Source organism: Cydia pomonella, chromosome 13 (assembly GCF_033807575.1).
Source record: "Cydia pomonella isolate Wapato2018A chromosome 13, ilCydPomo1, whole genome shotgun sequence".
NCBI classification, from domain to species: Eukaryota; Metazoa; Arthropoda; class Insecta; order Lepidoptera; family Tortricidae; genus Cydia; species Cydia pomonella.
In genome coordinates, this window is record NC_084715.1 from 19,127,673 (window position 1) to 19,144,446 (window position 16,774).

General features: G+C 35.1%; 2 protein-coding genes across 4 annotated transcripts in view; one reads left to right on the forward strand and one right to left on the reverse strand.

The window, feature by feature from the left end:
• The window catches only part of LOC133524481 (unconventional myosin IC), a 107,571-nt gene that overhangs the window by 73,579 nt on the left and 17,218 nt on the right, over nt 1-16,774 (reverse strand). The window contains exon 1 of one of the 3 annotated variants that reach the window (XM_061860525.1): nt 4,458-4,893. The exons of the other annotated variants lie outside the window; for them this stretch is intronic. The gene's annotated coding sequence lies outside the window, so the exon portion shown is untranslated. Of the gene's footprint in view, nt 1-4,457; nt 4,894-16,774 lie in introns of those variants that run through there. 3 annotated transcript variants of the gene reach the window in all.
• On the forward strand, nt 14,036-15,915 carry LOC133524469 (uncharacterized). The gene has a single exon (XM_061860505.1). It carries the CDS (start codon nt 14,449-14,451, stop codon nt 15,664-15,666), a length of 1,218 nt encoding a protein of 405 aa, XP_061716489.1. The 5' UTR covers nt 14,036-14,448; the 3' UTR covers nt 15,667-15,915.

Genomic DNA, 16,774 nt, shown 5'->3' on the forward strand with positions numbered 1-16,774 from the left:
GTGCAAGGAGCTAAATATGGAGATTATTAAATACAAACACACATACTACCACAAAAATAAAAATACTACAATCACTATCGCTGTTATTTGAACTTTATTGATAAATTTAATTTAGACGACCATTTCTAATAGTTCACAATACATAAAAATTCCTTGAAGTAAATTAAAATAAAAAACGATCTCTATTGCTGTTAACTTTTTTCAATAAACAATATTATTACAATTTAGGTTAAGTTTCTATATGTTTCATAATTATATCGATGAAAAATTGCTTACATAAAAAAAGTAACTGAAAGTGATTGGTTGCAAATAAACAACAATTTATGCACGCAAGTACAGCCAGCTACAGAGATATAGTCGTCTGTCAAACAACTTTGTCAGTAGAAAAAGGCGCGAAATTCTATTTTTCTATGGATAACCCTTTGCGCCTACATTTTTTAAATTTGACGCTTTTTCTACAGACGGAAATGGTTTGACAGACTATATTTGACCCCCTATAAACAAGGTAGATATTTTGGCAAATATTTGACCTAAACGTGGTTTATCAATTTCATATGAAGGTAAATTACGTGCTTATCGAACTATTTAACCACAATGGCGGTCATTAGGCTTATCACATTCAATAAAAATATTTACAACATGACCAGTGGCATAAATACGAGTATATTATGAAAAAAAAACCTTCATTTTCGTATAATACAGGTCAATGAAGTTTAAAGATCTTCTTTTTCGCTTTGTCCCGGCATTTTTGCCACGGCTCATGGGAGCCTGGACCCCAGGCTCCCATGAGCCGTGGCAACAAATCCCAAGACTTGGCGTAGGCACTAGTTTTTACGAAAGCGACTTCCAGACCTTTCAACTCAGAGGGTAAACTAGGCATTATTGGGATTAATCCGGTTTCTTCACGGTGTTTTCCTTCACTGAAAAGCTACTGGGCTACTGGTAAATACCAAATGATATTTCGTACATGTTCTGAAAAACTCATTGGTACAGTCAGCGTCAAAAGTAGCGGATAAAACAACGCGCCAAAAGCATCTGACACCCCGGATAACTTTTCCAAATATATATTTCTAAAATTCACGTTCTAAAGTATAAGACTGTAAAAGATATACTTTAGAACGTGAATTTTAGAAATTGATCTATATTTGGAAAAGTTATCCGGGGTGTCAGATGCCTTTGGCGCGTTGTTTCATCCGCTACTTTTGATGCTGACTGTACGAGCCGTGGTTTGAACTTGAACTCGCAACCTCCGGATTGGAAGTCGCATGCTCTCACCGCTAGGCCACCAGCACTTCATAGAAGTTCAAAAGATGATTCAAATTCAAAAAAACCTTGTGTCTTTCGCCTTCGAGAGAACGGGATGTTGGGGGTTTGACGGCGTAGCATTTATAAGGGAAGTGTGGGACGTAGGATTAGGGAGAATACCTCTGATGCCCGCGCGGCTTCGTAGTTCGTACCTGGTGCAAAGGTTGGCCATCGCTATCCAGCGTGGTAACGCGACAAGTGTGATGGGCACCTTTGCACCCGGTACAGCTAGCGGAGGCCTTTTAGAATAAGATAGTTTATTTAGCATTGTACGCGTAGTTTATTTATATATAATCGTTTTATGTGTATTGTATGTTACTTGTAAGTTTTATATTTGATTTGATTTCATTCTTTTCTGAATAAAAAAAAGGATGGAAGTTCAAAGATGATTCAATGTAATAATAAATCGGTTAGTATAATCCTAAGAAAAATCAATGGAAAAAATAGGCATTGGAATTTGATTATAATTGTATTGAGTGTGCTGAAATACGCTTGCTTTCTTAGATTTCATACTTGCTCCCTGCTATCGAACACAATTTGAGCTGTAATAGTGGGTACAGTCAGCGTTAATAGTAGCGGTGAAGCACCGCTACATAAGGGCTGCGAGGTTTTTTCGGCAACTTTTTGATTATAGGAAGTAGATATGACTTGCATAACGTGTGGGTGTGTATCGTTCGAGTGCGTGTGTGTTCGTGTTCTATTTATTCTATATACAGGGACTTTTTGTTTAGCTATTAGATAATGGTAAACAGTTTTGACGCATAATAAGAGTCTGATCCGTTATTTTTCATGCTGACTGTATACATCTTAGGTAACACATTTTGTTTTTAGATTCTTAGACGGTTTTATACTTTAGATTTTATCCTATAACATCAATATCATCATAATGTTAAGGTCTTTATTACGAGACAGTGTGTTAAAATATTCTTATATACAGGATGATTTCGGGGTCGTGGAGCAAAAGAACAAGACATCACACAGAATTCAAAGATGAGTCTAATGATGTCGCTCATTATTTATTATCACCAATAATTATGATTATTTTTCAGATGACAAGTAGAAAAAAACATGTTTGCGTACAGTTTGGTCACCCTACTCAATGTGACATCTTGTCGCTTTCCATACAGCGTATGTCAAAAGTCATAGGGTGACCATGATTACTTCATATAAGATTAATTTTACATGAAAAATAATATAAATTAAACTAATTATCTTTCAATCAAATACTACCGTATGATAATGTAAATCATTAATAGATTCAGAAAAAGTGGTTCTGGATCACGACCCAGAAGTCACCCTGTATAAAATACCAAAATTGAACCATTAGTTTCTGATCGGATCTACTTTTGTATTTTATAAAATAAATAAAAAAAGTTGAGTGCTATTGCATGTCTTTCTAGCTGTAAATTATCATTCTAAAAAAAAATTCCAAGTTTCAAAGTTTTGGAGAAACGCACAGTTAAGGACTGCCGTCTAAGTGGTGAGGATGGAACTGTTGTCGCGTAGGGTGATGGCGAAAAGAAGCGGCAGGGATTAATCCGAACAACTCCTCGGGGCACTTCCCGTTATAAATGCGATAGAAAATGCAGAGACAGGCTACATCTCTACGCAGCGCCAAGGAGTCAAGCCGATCCGAAATACTCTGGCCTGGCTAATATGTGTTTTTAAGCGCATCATAGAGAGTTCATGGTAATTATGTGTGTAGATGAAGATAACAAACAGACAGTTATCTGTGAATTTATTATATTACTATGGATTAATAAGTAGGTACATAAAATAATAAGATCAAACACGATGCATAGAACTATAAAAATATTTTTAAATTATTCAAGTTCCTTTTACGATTGTCTGAAGATGACTCATCATAGACATACAAAGGTCCCATTGATGGCCGTGTAGCAGGCCAGCAAACTTGATACTGAAAGGAATAACATACTCATTGTGCAGTTACAGTGCCACTTTATATAACATATGTATGATACTAAGAGTCTTTAAATTAGATGGAATGTATTAGAAAAGCATTGTTTAACCCCCTTATTCATAAAACTTTACGGGCCTGATTTAGTTAAATTATGTTTTATCCCTTTCTTACAAATTCATAACTTGTAATGACAGATAAAGACAAATTATTCATAGCTAATTCAGGCCAGTATCGCGTTTATGAATAACGCCATAATTATTTATTCCACTTAGGTACATACAATACAATGGCACTAAATCCTTTCTTCGAAAAATAAATGCGATAGAAATCTGTTTTCTTCACACTTGCTCGTAAACGGTGTTGTTGTATACTAGCATACTAAGGTGTAATGAGCTATATAATGCCCATGGGCGTAATAGATTTTATAAATGTTATTACGCATATGGGCGTATTGGGCATAATGTATTTTTAAGTATTTGTATTTGTATTTATTTAAGGTTCACCAACAATTGTTGACATCGATACATTCAAAACGTACAAGCTAATACATGTAAGGAGTGGTGTCACAATTACTTACAGGTAAACACGGCATGCGAAACAAATATAAGTAAACAACTATAGAAGTACAAAAATTTTAACTTAAATTCTAAAATTACACACAACCAACACAAGTGTGATGAAAAACATTGTGTGTCCCACGGGCGGTACAAGAATTACGAACTCGTGTTAATTAAGCAATCACCTTCGGCTTCGGGCTTAAAATTAACTCTTGTTCGTACTTTCTTGTTTACCGCCCTTAATATACAATGTTTGTCTTACCTTTTGTGACTAAACTAGTGAACTGACTTAGCTGAAATAGCTTATAGTTATCTGTGCTTACTTTAGGCTGAATTCTATTTTTGATAATCATAACTTTATCTATATTTTATACATTATTTTCCTTTATCATTTAACTAATGGCCTACGGCCCTACGTTATCGCAAGAAAACTCAAACGAGGGTATCTGACCACAATGATTTATATTTGAGTACCTAATTGCGGTACTTTTCCATATTATTTTTACTGATTACTATGTAGGAAGTCAATAATCGTCACATCAGACATAAACATTAATTGAAGAGTAGATATTTATATCACCGGCAACTAATACACAAGTCTAGACACATGAAAAAGTTCAATTAATAAGTCAACGACCGCATCTCGAAAATTCGCAAAAAAGTAATCAACTCACCTCGCTCAAGCCAGAACCCGATTCCAAGTTCCCACACAATGCATCACTGCACTACACTTTTTAATTTGCCGAAAACGTGGGCAAACGGATCGATCGCTTATCACTATCACTTGTTATCTTTCGACGTTGGCTGGAAATATTTTCCCAGCCCTTGTTTAAAAAAAAAAACAAAACCACTATCTTGTAAAGAAGCGATTCTAAATTCGAAATATATTTCGTTAACGGACAGTTAGTTCGAATGCCGCGCGCGTGACATGGTCTCGTTGCGAGAGTGGGTAAAGGACTGGCGCTGCCTGGCGTCATACAACCAGACGGCCGGTCAAAGAGCTTTCTGTGTCATCCTTTTGTTGCGCGTTTTCCATCTATCGCGAAATGAAACACTGTGTTGGCGCCATGTGTGGAAAACGGCATATCTCCTGGACACACTGCAACTGAAAGCCGCTCAGATTAAAAAAAAATCACAGATAAAAAAAAATACAATTGTTTTATTTGTAAGGGCAGTATGGGAGACTTGCCCAGGTCGCGGGCTTGAAACATTTTATAAGAAAAGTGCTAATACCAAATTATTTCATTTTCAGCATGCGTCACGCCCGTAGATATCACCTGATATTGAATTGCTGATAACATAAATATTTAAAGAGTACTTTCGGCGTCCTGGGACCTCGCCCTATAGCACGGAGGCGGCAACAGAGGGGTTTTAGTGTGTAAACCGTGGGTCTCATCAGCCTATATGGGAGTCCCACATAACCACCAAAAGCATTTCCCCTCTTAAAAAAAGGACCAATATAGTTGTATTTTACTCAACTACGCGGCGAAGTAAATAAAAGGTCGACAATGATTTTTTGTTCATTATCTCAACATCTATGTTAACGGCACCAATCATTGATATTTCACCGACATCCGTCAAATTTCTACCGCTTTATGCTTTAAAACTTGAATGTCCAATTCATCCTTTATGTTTTCTATGTATTTAATGAAAGCTACCTCAATTGGTTTCAATATTATTAACCAATTAAAACTATGGTTTTTTGCTCCAAATCATGGGATGTATGGCGGAATTGATTTTCAAACTTACAAATATCAATGAAAAATTAAACTTAAGCAGCTCTTTGGCTCTTGTTTATGGTAAAATGTAGCCAGCGATTAAAAACTGATGGTAAATACTTGTTTTACGGGATTTGTCTATACCATCCCATTACTGGTGCCTGTTCCATTATAGGGGTGTTTACTATAATGATGTTTTCATCGAAACAAAACTTAACCAATTAAAGCAAATTCAATTAACTAAATCTAAGTAAAGTTTAAATGCAATGTTTATATCTTATGCCAAGGCCGAAAGTAATTAAATCCACAATTGCGTGAATCTGCGAACAGAATGTTTTGAAACAGAGATTACTTTACACATGTCTTAATTCATGCACATACATTAGTTCACTTTCAAGTCTTTAATTAAGAAATTGTATACAATACATATTGTATCGAATGTTGTAATGTAATTCTTCTGATTACAGTTTTATTTTCATGTTGAAATGTTCGCGGTCATATTATAAAATTTAAAGGATATAACATGATATGCTATAAAAAAATATTTTTTTAAAGTAGATTTTTTCATGGGAAATTTTAAAAAAAATTAGGGTATTTTGATATTTCACCGACATATGTAAAATTTCTACCTCTTTATGCTTTAAAAGTTGAATGTCCAATTCGTCCTTTATGTTTTCTATGTATCTATTGAAAGCTACTGCAATTGGTTTCAATATTATTAACCAATTAAAACTATGTCTTTTACTCGTCATGGGATGTATGGCGCCATTAATTTTCAAATTAACAAATATCAATGAAAATTTAAACTTAAGCAGCTCCTTGGCTCTTGTTAAGTAAACCCTAAATGACTCATCAATTAAAATCCGTGACTAGGGTTTCAGATCCGGATATCCGAAGTATCCGGATATCCGTCAAATATAAGATTCAGATCCAACGTCTCATAGGACCCGGATATTTCGGATCTTATGGATCCGTTAAATATGGTCATAGACCTATACCAAAAACAATTTTCGTTTTCGTATTCGTTGTGACTGTACTTCTGGCTCTGTCTATTTTATGCTTTGACTATATATTTATAAGCCTATTATTTTATTTGTATATTTCAACATCTTGTTATATAACGTACAGTCCAAGTTTTAAATATAAACACAGTCAAAGTTCCAAAAACATGTATACACGACCTTACAATTCTTACATTAAGGTTCATACAGGCTGTTTATTTAGTCACCTGCAATAATTTACTGTAACTGTACTGTAATTCTATTTTTAATTTTAGACATGTATACTGGCTTTGTTTTTAATTTTTATTGTAATATTAATTTAAGTTAGATTTTAACTTTAATTTAGTAGACATTTTATTTTGACATGTAAATTGACTTTATGAATAAATGAGTATGAATATGAGTACAGTGTGTTCAGTCACCTGCAATAATTTACGGGTTGAATATTGTATCGGTCATACTGAGCAACTTTTACTATGGGGACCAACCCCGTAATCGAGAAAAAAGAATTGGCTGTTTCATACATTTTCACTAACTGACCTTTATATTTTCCATGGAAGAGTAAATATTTTTTTCGCGATTTCAGGATTGGTCCCTTAGTAAATGTTACGCAATACGACTTATATATTCAGCCTGTACATTATTGCAGGTAACTAAATAAACACCCTGTACTCATACTCATACTCATTTATTCATAAAGTCAATTTACATGTCAAAATAAAATTTCTACTAAATTAAGGTTAAAATCTAACTTAAATTAAAATTACAATAAAAAATAAAAACAAAGCCAGAATACATGTCTAAAATTAAAAATAGAATTACAGTTATATAATAAATTATTGTATTTTGGCACTTCGTACGTGTCCATACCATAGTAACTATCTGTAGGTACTTATTAGTCATACATAAGTTGATTAGTGTCATGCAAATCGCCTCGTCGATCGTAAAATTATATGCAAATTAACATCTGCATTCGACATGACGTCTGTAACGTTTCTTATTTGACTCTTTCTCTCTCTGACATTTTCTCTTTATGTATAATTAATAATTTAGCGTGTAATTGCTTTGGTGTGATGACATACTGTAAACTTACATTGTATTTAAGTGAATAAATGAAATGAAATAAATAAATTAGTGATCGTACACTATTGTTTTTGTTTGTCATTCATTAATCGTTACTTCTGTTCTTCTCATTTCCTCAAAAGTTAACTGGTAGAGATCCGATACACGGATGATTTCGCCATTGTTCTATTTAATTTACTCTGTAACTGTGTTTCTCGTGTTTTTATTTCTATGTACAATACAGTATATATATTCATACATGCGTAGTAATACTTTCAATAGTTTTTGATCTTATTATGTATCCTGTAAACTCGTATAAGTACATACATACGTACAATACTCTCAATAGTTTTTGATCTTATTATGTATCCTGTAAACTCGTATACACATACGTACAATACTCTCAATAGTTTTTGATCTTATTATGTATCCTGTAAACTCGTATACATACATACGTACAATACTCTCAATAGTTTTTGATCTTATTATGTATCCTGTAAACTCGTATACATACATTCGTACAATACTCTCAATAGTTTTTGATCTTATTATGTATCCTGTAAACTCGTATACATACATACGTACAATACTCTCAATAGTTTTTGATTTTATTATGTATCCTGTAAACTCGTGTACATACATACGTACAATACTCTCAATAGTTTTTGATCTTATTATGTATCCTGTAAACTCGTATACATACATACGTACAATACTCTCAATAGTTTTTGATCTTATTATGTATCCTGTAAACTCGTATACATACATACGTACAATACTCTCAATTGTTTTTGATCTTATTATGTATCCTGCAAACTCGTACACATACATACGTACAATACTCTCAATAGTTTTTGATCTTATTATGTATCCTGTATACTCGTATACATACATACGTACAATACTCTCAATAGTTGTTGATGTTATTATGTATCCTGTAAACTCGTATACATACATACGTACAATACTCTCAATAGTTTTTGACCTTATTATGTATCCTGTATACTTTCTGCCAAATCACAATCTTATCGATATTATAGAAAAATGTTGTAACATAGTTTTACGAGATAACAAGTGTTTGATAAAAAATTTAGAAGAAACAAATTTGCGTTGCGAACTAATCAATGTATTTTATCGTTAGCCAAAATATTATATATTATGTAGGTACTTATAATATAATATGTTATTTTTAAGCATTATTTAAAACTTGGAGGCTAAGTAATGTAACTGTAAAAATTATATTTACAACAAAAAATACTACTAAGAAACATTTAGGTACGGTCACTCTGAAAATATCGATACGTAAAAAGTGCCAAAAATATGTATACACCACTTTATTGCCCATATATTAAGGTAGCGTACTAATACATGTTTTTGGCACATATTTCGTACCGATATTTTCAGACGTGACCATTTAGGGCAGAGCTAATACTAACGGTATGAAATGTTCAAAGTAAAGGAAACCCGGCTCAGCAATTAATGTCCGTTAATTTACAGTCAGCATAGAAAGTAAGGGATCAGGCTACGCATCAATAGTACAGTATCTACTATTGCCCGATAGCTTAAATAAATATACAAGTCCCTGTATGTAATAATTAGACTCTTACATGTACAGTCAGCATCAAAAGTAGAGGATCAAACAAGGTTTCAAAAGTATCTACCATTCTGTAACAGCTTAACAAAAAGTGATGATCTACATGTAGAACAATTAAGTCTGTAAAATATATTCTTTAGAACGTGAATTTTAGAGATTTATCTATATTTGGAAAAGTGATCCGGAATATCAGATACTTTTGGCGCGTTGTTTCATCCGCTACTATTGATGCTGTCTGTACTTCAAGACGAAAGTGAAGGACCCGCGCAAAATTGCCGTTCCATACAAACATATAATATATTTAGGGACGGGCCATACGGGCAATAAGATTAGGGCCAGTACATCGTTGTCACGCACACGAATTCGAGCCAATTGTGCAGTCTAACGCCACAACGCGATAGGTTGATGAGTTCGCATCACGCGGTTGACTGCTTGATTGATCGCAACTAGTTACGTTATACTGCAGGATTGGCTCGAATTCGTGAAAGACACCACTGAACCAGCACCATTGTTGGTGCTTGTTAGGGCCGTCCTTAGATATATGTCAATGTAAATACAAAGACTTCCTAGAAATACGCCGACAATACCCTGATAATGTTTTAATTTCTGACTGCATTACACACTACGCGCAGCTCATTAAGTCTGCTACAATTCGTGCTCGGCAATCTCACATTGAAACTAGACTTAGAGAGAGCAAAAACCCTTCTAAAGAAATTTGGAAAGTCATCAACGATGAAATAAGTACTAAAACTACTAAAACCCAAGTATCCACTCACATGATTCCAGCAACTAAGGTTTCAACATTTCGCACCTCTAAAATGATCGTTGCAACTCGAGTTGCGAACGGAGTGTATGCGGTTTTTTATTTCTTATCTGTGAAGGGCTGCACAGATATGGTGTAAACATTTATTAAAATACAGAATACCAACGTGACAATATTTAAAAAAATGTTTCAACCACATAGACATAACCACAGTATTTTTTATCTATGTTACTTTGCAAGTTGTTCGGGAAAGTGCGAGTGTTAAAAGTTCCGCGTGTTTTAAAATGCCGTAAGTATTCAAATTTACATATTTCTGTTAGTATTATATATTAAATTACTCCGCGTTTATTGGTCTATTAGATTAAAACTATATTTTAGACCTACTTAATATTGATGACCATAAAATCTCACTTCAAACCAATAACTCTGTAGATTTTTGGCGTGTTTCCTATTTTAATGCCCTAGATTTCTATGATTACCAAATATATCTTGAGCAACCTATAGTCATTAAATAGTTCGATTATTAAATTACATTAATAAACAATAAAATGCATTAAATCACTGTGTATTATCCAGGATTAGCGAACAAACCATGTGACGGAAAATTGTAAGTACAAACACAGCAACTGTGGTTGCTTAAAGCATTTTTGCACATCGTAAGGCATGTGGTACACTAGACGTTGCATACGCGTTTTGGGGTGTTTGTTACTACTTACTTATAATTTCTATTTACTAATATTTCTTATATATATTGCCCGGATCCTGGGGTAGCTTGCCGTTTTTCGTCTGGCAGTGAATGTGTTAAAAGTTCCTATTTCTGTTGAACATCTGCACCGCGCGACTGTTGTGCTCCGCCCTAAATAGGTAGCCATCTTTGTTTTTGACATGGTGCAGGTCAGTTTGCCGGCCGCCGTGTTGTGTTTATTTACGTTTGTACAGGCTTTGAAAGCCTATGTTAAAAATGGAGTGCTAAGTGTGTGTTATAAACTTTGCGTAAACGAATCGGCAGGCGTTTACAGTGCATGGAACAATTTTAATTGTCATCGCTCACTTCAAATACGAGCTCTGTACAAGTAACACCCTTTTTTTATTAAATTAATTTTGCATATATATGGGCATTTGATTTACACCATCATATCCTCTAAAGATATGACATGGTTGCCCACGAGGGGAAATAAAGAAGAATCCGCGAAATAATGAAGAAAATGTACAATAATTAAATACGACATTGGCCGACGCGACGAGTAACGGATCTTCAGCATCGCAATTCAAGCCTAGAGGATTGCTGTGTTATTCTGGAGCTACTAGGGGATGTCTAAAGTCACCAGGCTTCAAGAAGTGAAGATCTCCAACCCAGGGTTCGACCAGTGAAACCGCTAAAGTTCACATCGAGCAGTTACATTCGTACGCCGCCACCAAAAGATAAGTGTCTATCCTTCATTAAATTCCAATATTCCTAACAACAGACAATATAACTATTTAAAATTTATCTTCAATTGTGTAAATCAAGTGGTTTCAAACTATAATTACGTATAAAAAACCTTAAATTTGTGCAAAAGGTGCATTGCATCAGATTCTATACCTACCCGAAACATAAAAAAGTGAACAAAGAACTTTGCAATTTTATAAATTCGATACAAAGTCTTTCAATATTACAAAGTTAACAATAAATTTTAATAACTATCATTACATTTACAAGTTTTGAACATATTCATTAGTATAATTAAAGTGAAAGTTAAAATATTTTACGTATTAAGTTCAAATTAATTTAGGTTCCGTTTTCCTTATCTTTGCTTACAATATATTTAGCATTATTTGCCGACTATTCCAGGGCAATATTATTTCTAATCGCCGTGCGCCGCTGGCATCGTTTGGAAATAAACTCCGTGGCTCGGCATCGGCCGGGAGGAGTCTGCTGAGCGTGCGCAGCCGGTTTCCCTGTCATCGGCAAGTACCACCAGAACGAGGAACGTGAGCCATTTTATCATTTTTTTTTTATTGCATTACTATCTAAATTCAATAACTAAGTACAGTCACTAACAAAAATGTCGAACGAAACTGAAAAGGCAGATAAGTTAACGTTGCTTCAATTATCTAGAAAAAGGGCTTCCGCCAAAGGACAAATTACTAAATTTGGAAAATATTTAGATAGTATTGCACCAAAGACGGAGTTGGATAATGTTCAATTAACCGAGTTAAATTTAAAACTCGCAAAGTTTGAGGCTTTGTCCGTCAAGGTTGATGAATTGCAAAGTGAAATAGAGGTCTTAAATTTTGAAAATATTTCGACTGAAATTGAAGAGCGTGACCTCATGGAGCACGAAATAATAGTAAATATTGCTACGGCAAAAACTTTAGTCGAAAGATTTTCTGAAAAATTTGAATGCGAAAAAAGGCGCAATTCCGCGCATAATACGTCATGTTGTATAAATGACCTCGCTCATCCTTACGAAATAGGGTTAAAATTACCTCAAATACAGATTGCCAAATTTGATGGCGCATATTTTCGTTGGTTGGAATTCCGCGATACTTTTGAAAATTTAATACACAAAAATGAGCGTATTTCAGACATACATAAATTCCATTATCTCGTGTCATACCTACAGGGTGACGCGGCTAGGATCATTTCAAATTTGGAAGTGTCAACAAATAACTACAATGAAGCGTGGAAAATGATTTGCAATCGGTATGATAACAAAAGAATATTAATTAATCATCACTTAAATTCATTATTCAATATTAAACAGCTTCCACGGGAATCAGAGCGGTCTTTGCGATTTTTGGTTGATCACGTGACCAAAAACTTGCGCGCCTTAACCAGCCTAGGCCAGCCCACAGACAAGTGGGACGTATTGATAATATTTATGTTATCCTCTAAGTTAGACAGTAATACTTTGCTAAAATGGGAAGAATACCGCAATAATTTGGGCAGTGATGTACCCACTTTAGAACAATTTTATAAGTTCATGATCGATCGCGCTGATGTACTCGAATCGTTAAATCGTAACAATAAATCAGATGTTGTTAGTGTGTCAAAGCCACCTAGCGTTCCTTCACGTTCTGCACCGAATAATAATTACGGTCAAAGACCAGTTCAAAATAATTACGTCAAATCATTTGCAAGCTCAACCAATAATTATAGCAATAAAAAGCAAAACATATTTGCATGTGTTATTTGCAATGAGCGTCATAGGATTTATGATTGTCCTACTTTTAAGGCGAAGGGAGTTGACGAGCGAATGATGGATGTGACAAAATATAAATTGTGCACAAATTGTCTGAGGCAAGGTCATGTTGAAAGTGAGTGCCGCATGGGTCCATGCCGCGAGCACGGCTGCACCGAGCGACACAATAGTCTTCTCCACCGTCCATCTTCCTCCTCAAGCCACCTCGCTCAAGTAGACGAAGAAGACGCAGTGCATGTCAATTATGCTTATCAAAATACAATTCAAGGCCGTCGAGGTTTATTATCCACGGCAATTATTGAAGTTGAGAATCCAGTAGACCATCAAAAGTTAAAAATTCGTGCATTTTTAGATAATGGAAGCGAGTCATCTTTCATTACTGAGTCTCTTAAAGCCAAACTGTCATTGAAACCCCGCTCAATTGAATCCTTAAATGTTATAGGAATGGGCGATACTCCTTCTAAACATAAAATAAAAGGAACTTGTGATGTCCAATTAAATTCAACAAAAAATAAGTTTAGTGCTATTTTATCTTGTTACGTCATGGACGAACTTACCGGTCGCATACCAAAGGCGCCCGTCGATATTACCTCATTCAATTTACCTCAAAATATTGAGTTGGCTGATCCAATGTTCCATCAGCCAGGCCCCATAGATGTTGTTATAGGTGCCGACCTCTTCTGGGATATTATAGGGCATGAGGAAATTTCCCTTGGACCAAATAACCCAAAGTTAAGAAGTTCAAAGTTCGGTTGGATAGTATGTGGACGTATAAAATCAGTTGTATCTAACAAAAAGATACTCTGCAATCATGCTGTAGTCTCTTCAATGCAAAATGAAAATGTTGAAAATTTAGTGTCAAAATTCTGGGACTTGGAAGAAGTTCCCAAAAAACCAAACTTGAGTAAACAAGAAAGGAATGTGAAAACCACTTCCTCACTCATACTATAAGAGACGAGGAAGGACGATTTTGTGTCAATTTGCTATTAAAAGAATCTGTAGATTGTTTAGGTGATAGTTACAATACTGCTAAAAAGCGATTTCTTAATTTAGAGAAACGTTTTAAACGAAATCCTACTCTTAAATATGAGTAAGGTTCTCTTCCTGTAATAGACTCATTAGATCGTTTGCTTACGTGCAAAGATTCATATTCAACACCAAAAATAGTATCAAGCGTAATGGCATATTAACAGCTGATGAATTGCGTGAATCCTGGTATTCGTTATGCATTATTGCTCAAAGTCAATCTTTTTCAGACGAATATGAATCACTTTTAAATAATAAACCATTAAGCAGTAAAAGCAAAATATTGTGTTTGTCCCCATTTTTAGATAATAAGATAATGCGTGTTGGAGGGCGCTTAGATGCCACAGATTTTTACTCCTTTGATAAAAAACACCCCATTTTACTTCATGCATCGCATAGACTAACAAGGCTTTACTTCGAAAGAGAACATCTCGTCAATATGCACGCTGGTCCTCTTTTGTTATTTTCAACTGTAAGAGAAACTGTTTGGCCAGTTAATGGACGTCACCTCGCATGGCGTGTTGTAAATAATTGTGCTAGGTGTAGACGCCTACGAGGTAAATCCCTACAACCTAAAATGGGTAACTTACCACCCCAACGTATTACCCCCGACTATCCTTTCTTGTCAGTCGGGCTAGACTTTGCTGGTCCTTTTACTATCATTAATCGCAAGGGCCGTGGTAGTCGTTTGATTAAATGTTACTTGTGCTTGTTTGTCTGTCTTCGTTACAAGTGCATCCATCTCGAAGCCGTTAGTGATTTAACTAAGGATGCATTCATTATGACTCTTCGACGCTTTATAGCGCGCCGAGGCAGACCCACTGAAATTTTTAGTGATAATGGGACTAATTTTGTAGCTGCCGCAAAGGAATTAGGGTCATTTATCAAACAAAACCAAGAACCTCTATTTGATTTTGCAAGCCAAAACCTTATAATGTTTAAATTCATTCCGGCTTACACTCCTCATTTTGGTGGACTATGGGAAGCCGGCGTTAAATCGGCTAAACATCATATAAAGCGCGTTATCGGTAATAGCCACCTCACCTTTGAGGAAATTTCTACTTTATTTACACAAGTGGAATCTATTTTAAATAGTCGTCCATTATGTCCGTTGTCGTCGTGTCCCAATGACCTTCTTTCCCTATCCCCTGGACACTTTCTTATCGGAAGGCCGCTAACTGCTCCACCAGCGCAATACTTGGGCGACTCTAAAGAAAACTATCTTCAACGCTATGAACGCCTGGAAAAAATACAGCAGCATTTCTGGCAGCGATGGCAGCGCGACTACATATCAGAAATGCAGCAAAGAACTAAATGGAAGAGCAACGCTGCCAAGCTGAGCGTCGGGGATATGGTGCTCCTGTCAGAAGATAACGCTCCCCCTCTGTCATGGAAGCTCGGTCGTGTTCTACGCCTCATCACGGGATCCGATGGAATAGCCAGAGTGGCAGACGTCACCACAAACAGAGGCTGTGTGCGGCGCTCTCTCGTACGTCTGTGTAAGCTTCCGACAGCCGAAGAGCTTCGTGGTTGAAAAGCGAGTTTTCAACGGCCGGGAGTATGTACAGGCTTTGAAAGCCTATGTTAAAAATGGAGTGCTAAGTGTGTGTTATAAACTTTGCGTAAACGAATCGGCAGGCGTTTACAGTGCATGGAACAATTTTAATTGTCATCGCTCACTTCAAATACGAGCTCTGTACAAGTAACACCCTTTTTTTATTAAATTAATTTTGCATATATATGGGCATTTGATTTACACCATCATATCCTCTAAAGATATGACAACGTTTGTATTCAGTATAATTTCATGTGTTAATAGTTACTATTTGCTTATTGTGCTTAATTTGTTGTGAAGTGTATGTTATGGTGCATATATTATACGTGTTAGTGTAGTTATAAGTTAGTTCGGTTGTTGGTGATCGGCCGTTTTAAAAACACCAAAGTTTAGTAGGTATGTAAATACTCTTTTGTTATTTTAAGTTATAAAGCCACTATCATTGTGATAATTACATAAATTATGTATTTTATTTCAAGGTAATTAGTGTCTTAAACGGTTATTTACTATATTTTTGTACTTCAGTGAGTTCAGTGTCTAAATTAGCCACAAAAAAATCACGAATATAGCACATAGTTACACGCCAGGTGGAGCAATTCGAAAGTTCCTTATCAGAATTTGAATCAGTTTTACTCTGCAATTTTATAGGTGAGCTATCAAGGTGTTTAGTATTAATTAAAAGCTTATTAAGCCTTCTTAAAATTTTATTTAAAAAAAGATATGTTATCGATTTAGATATTTTTATTAAAAATAGTTTTCTACTATAACTCGGAAATTATTCCTTTGGGTAAACTTCGTGAAATTTTTATAATTATTTTTATTATAACAGCAAATAGCTAAAGTAAAAAAATAAATTTATTTGTTTCTTTACCATTATAAAACCGAAAGAATCATTCCAAATGCTTAAGCAGTGGCAAAGTTATCGATTTTTGAAGATATCACGACACTGTGCCGTCGTATCTGCGAAATGGCAGAGCGATTCAGGGCACCTTTCGTTAAAATCGGAATCATGTTAGTGGGTATTTACCTTAAATGACCCAATTTCTGACGGAAAAATCTCGGACAGTGAGGTTCCGAATGCTTTTAA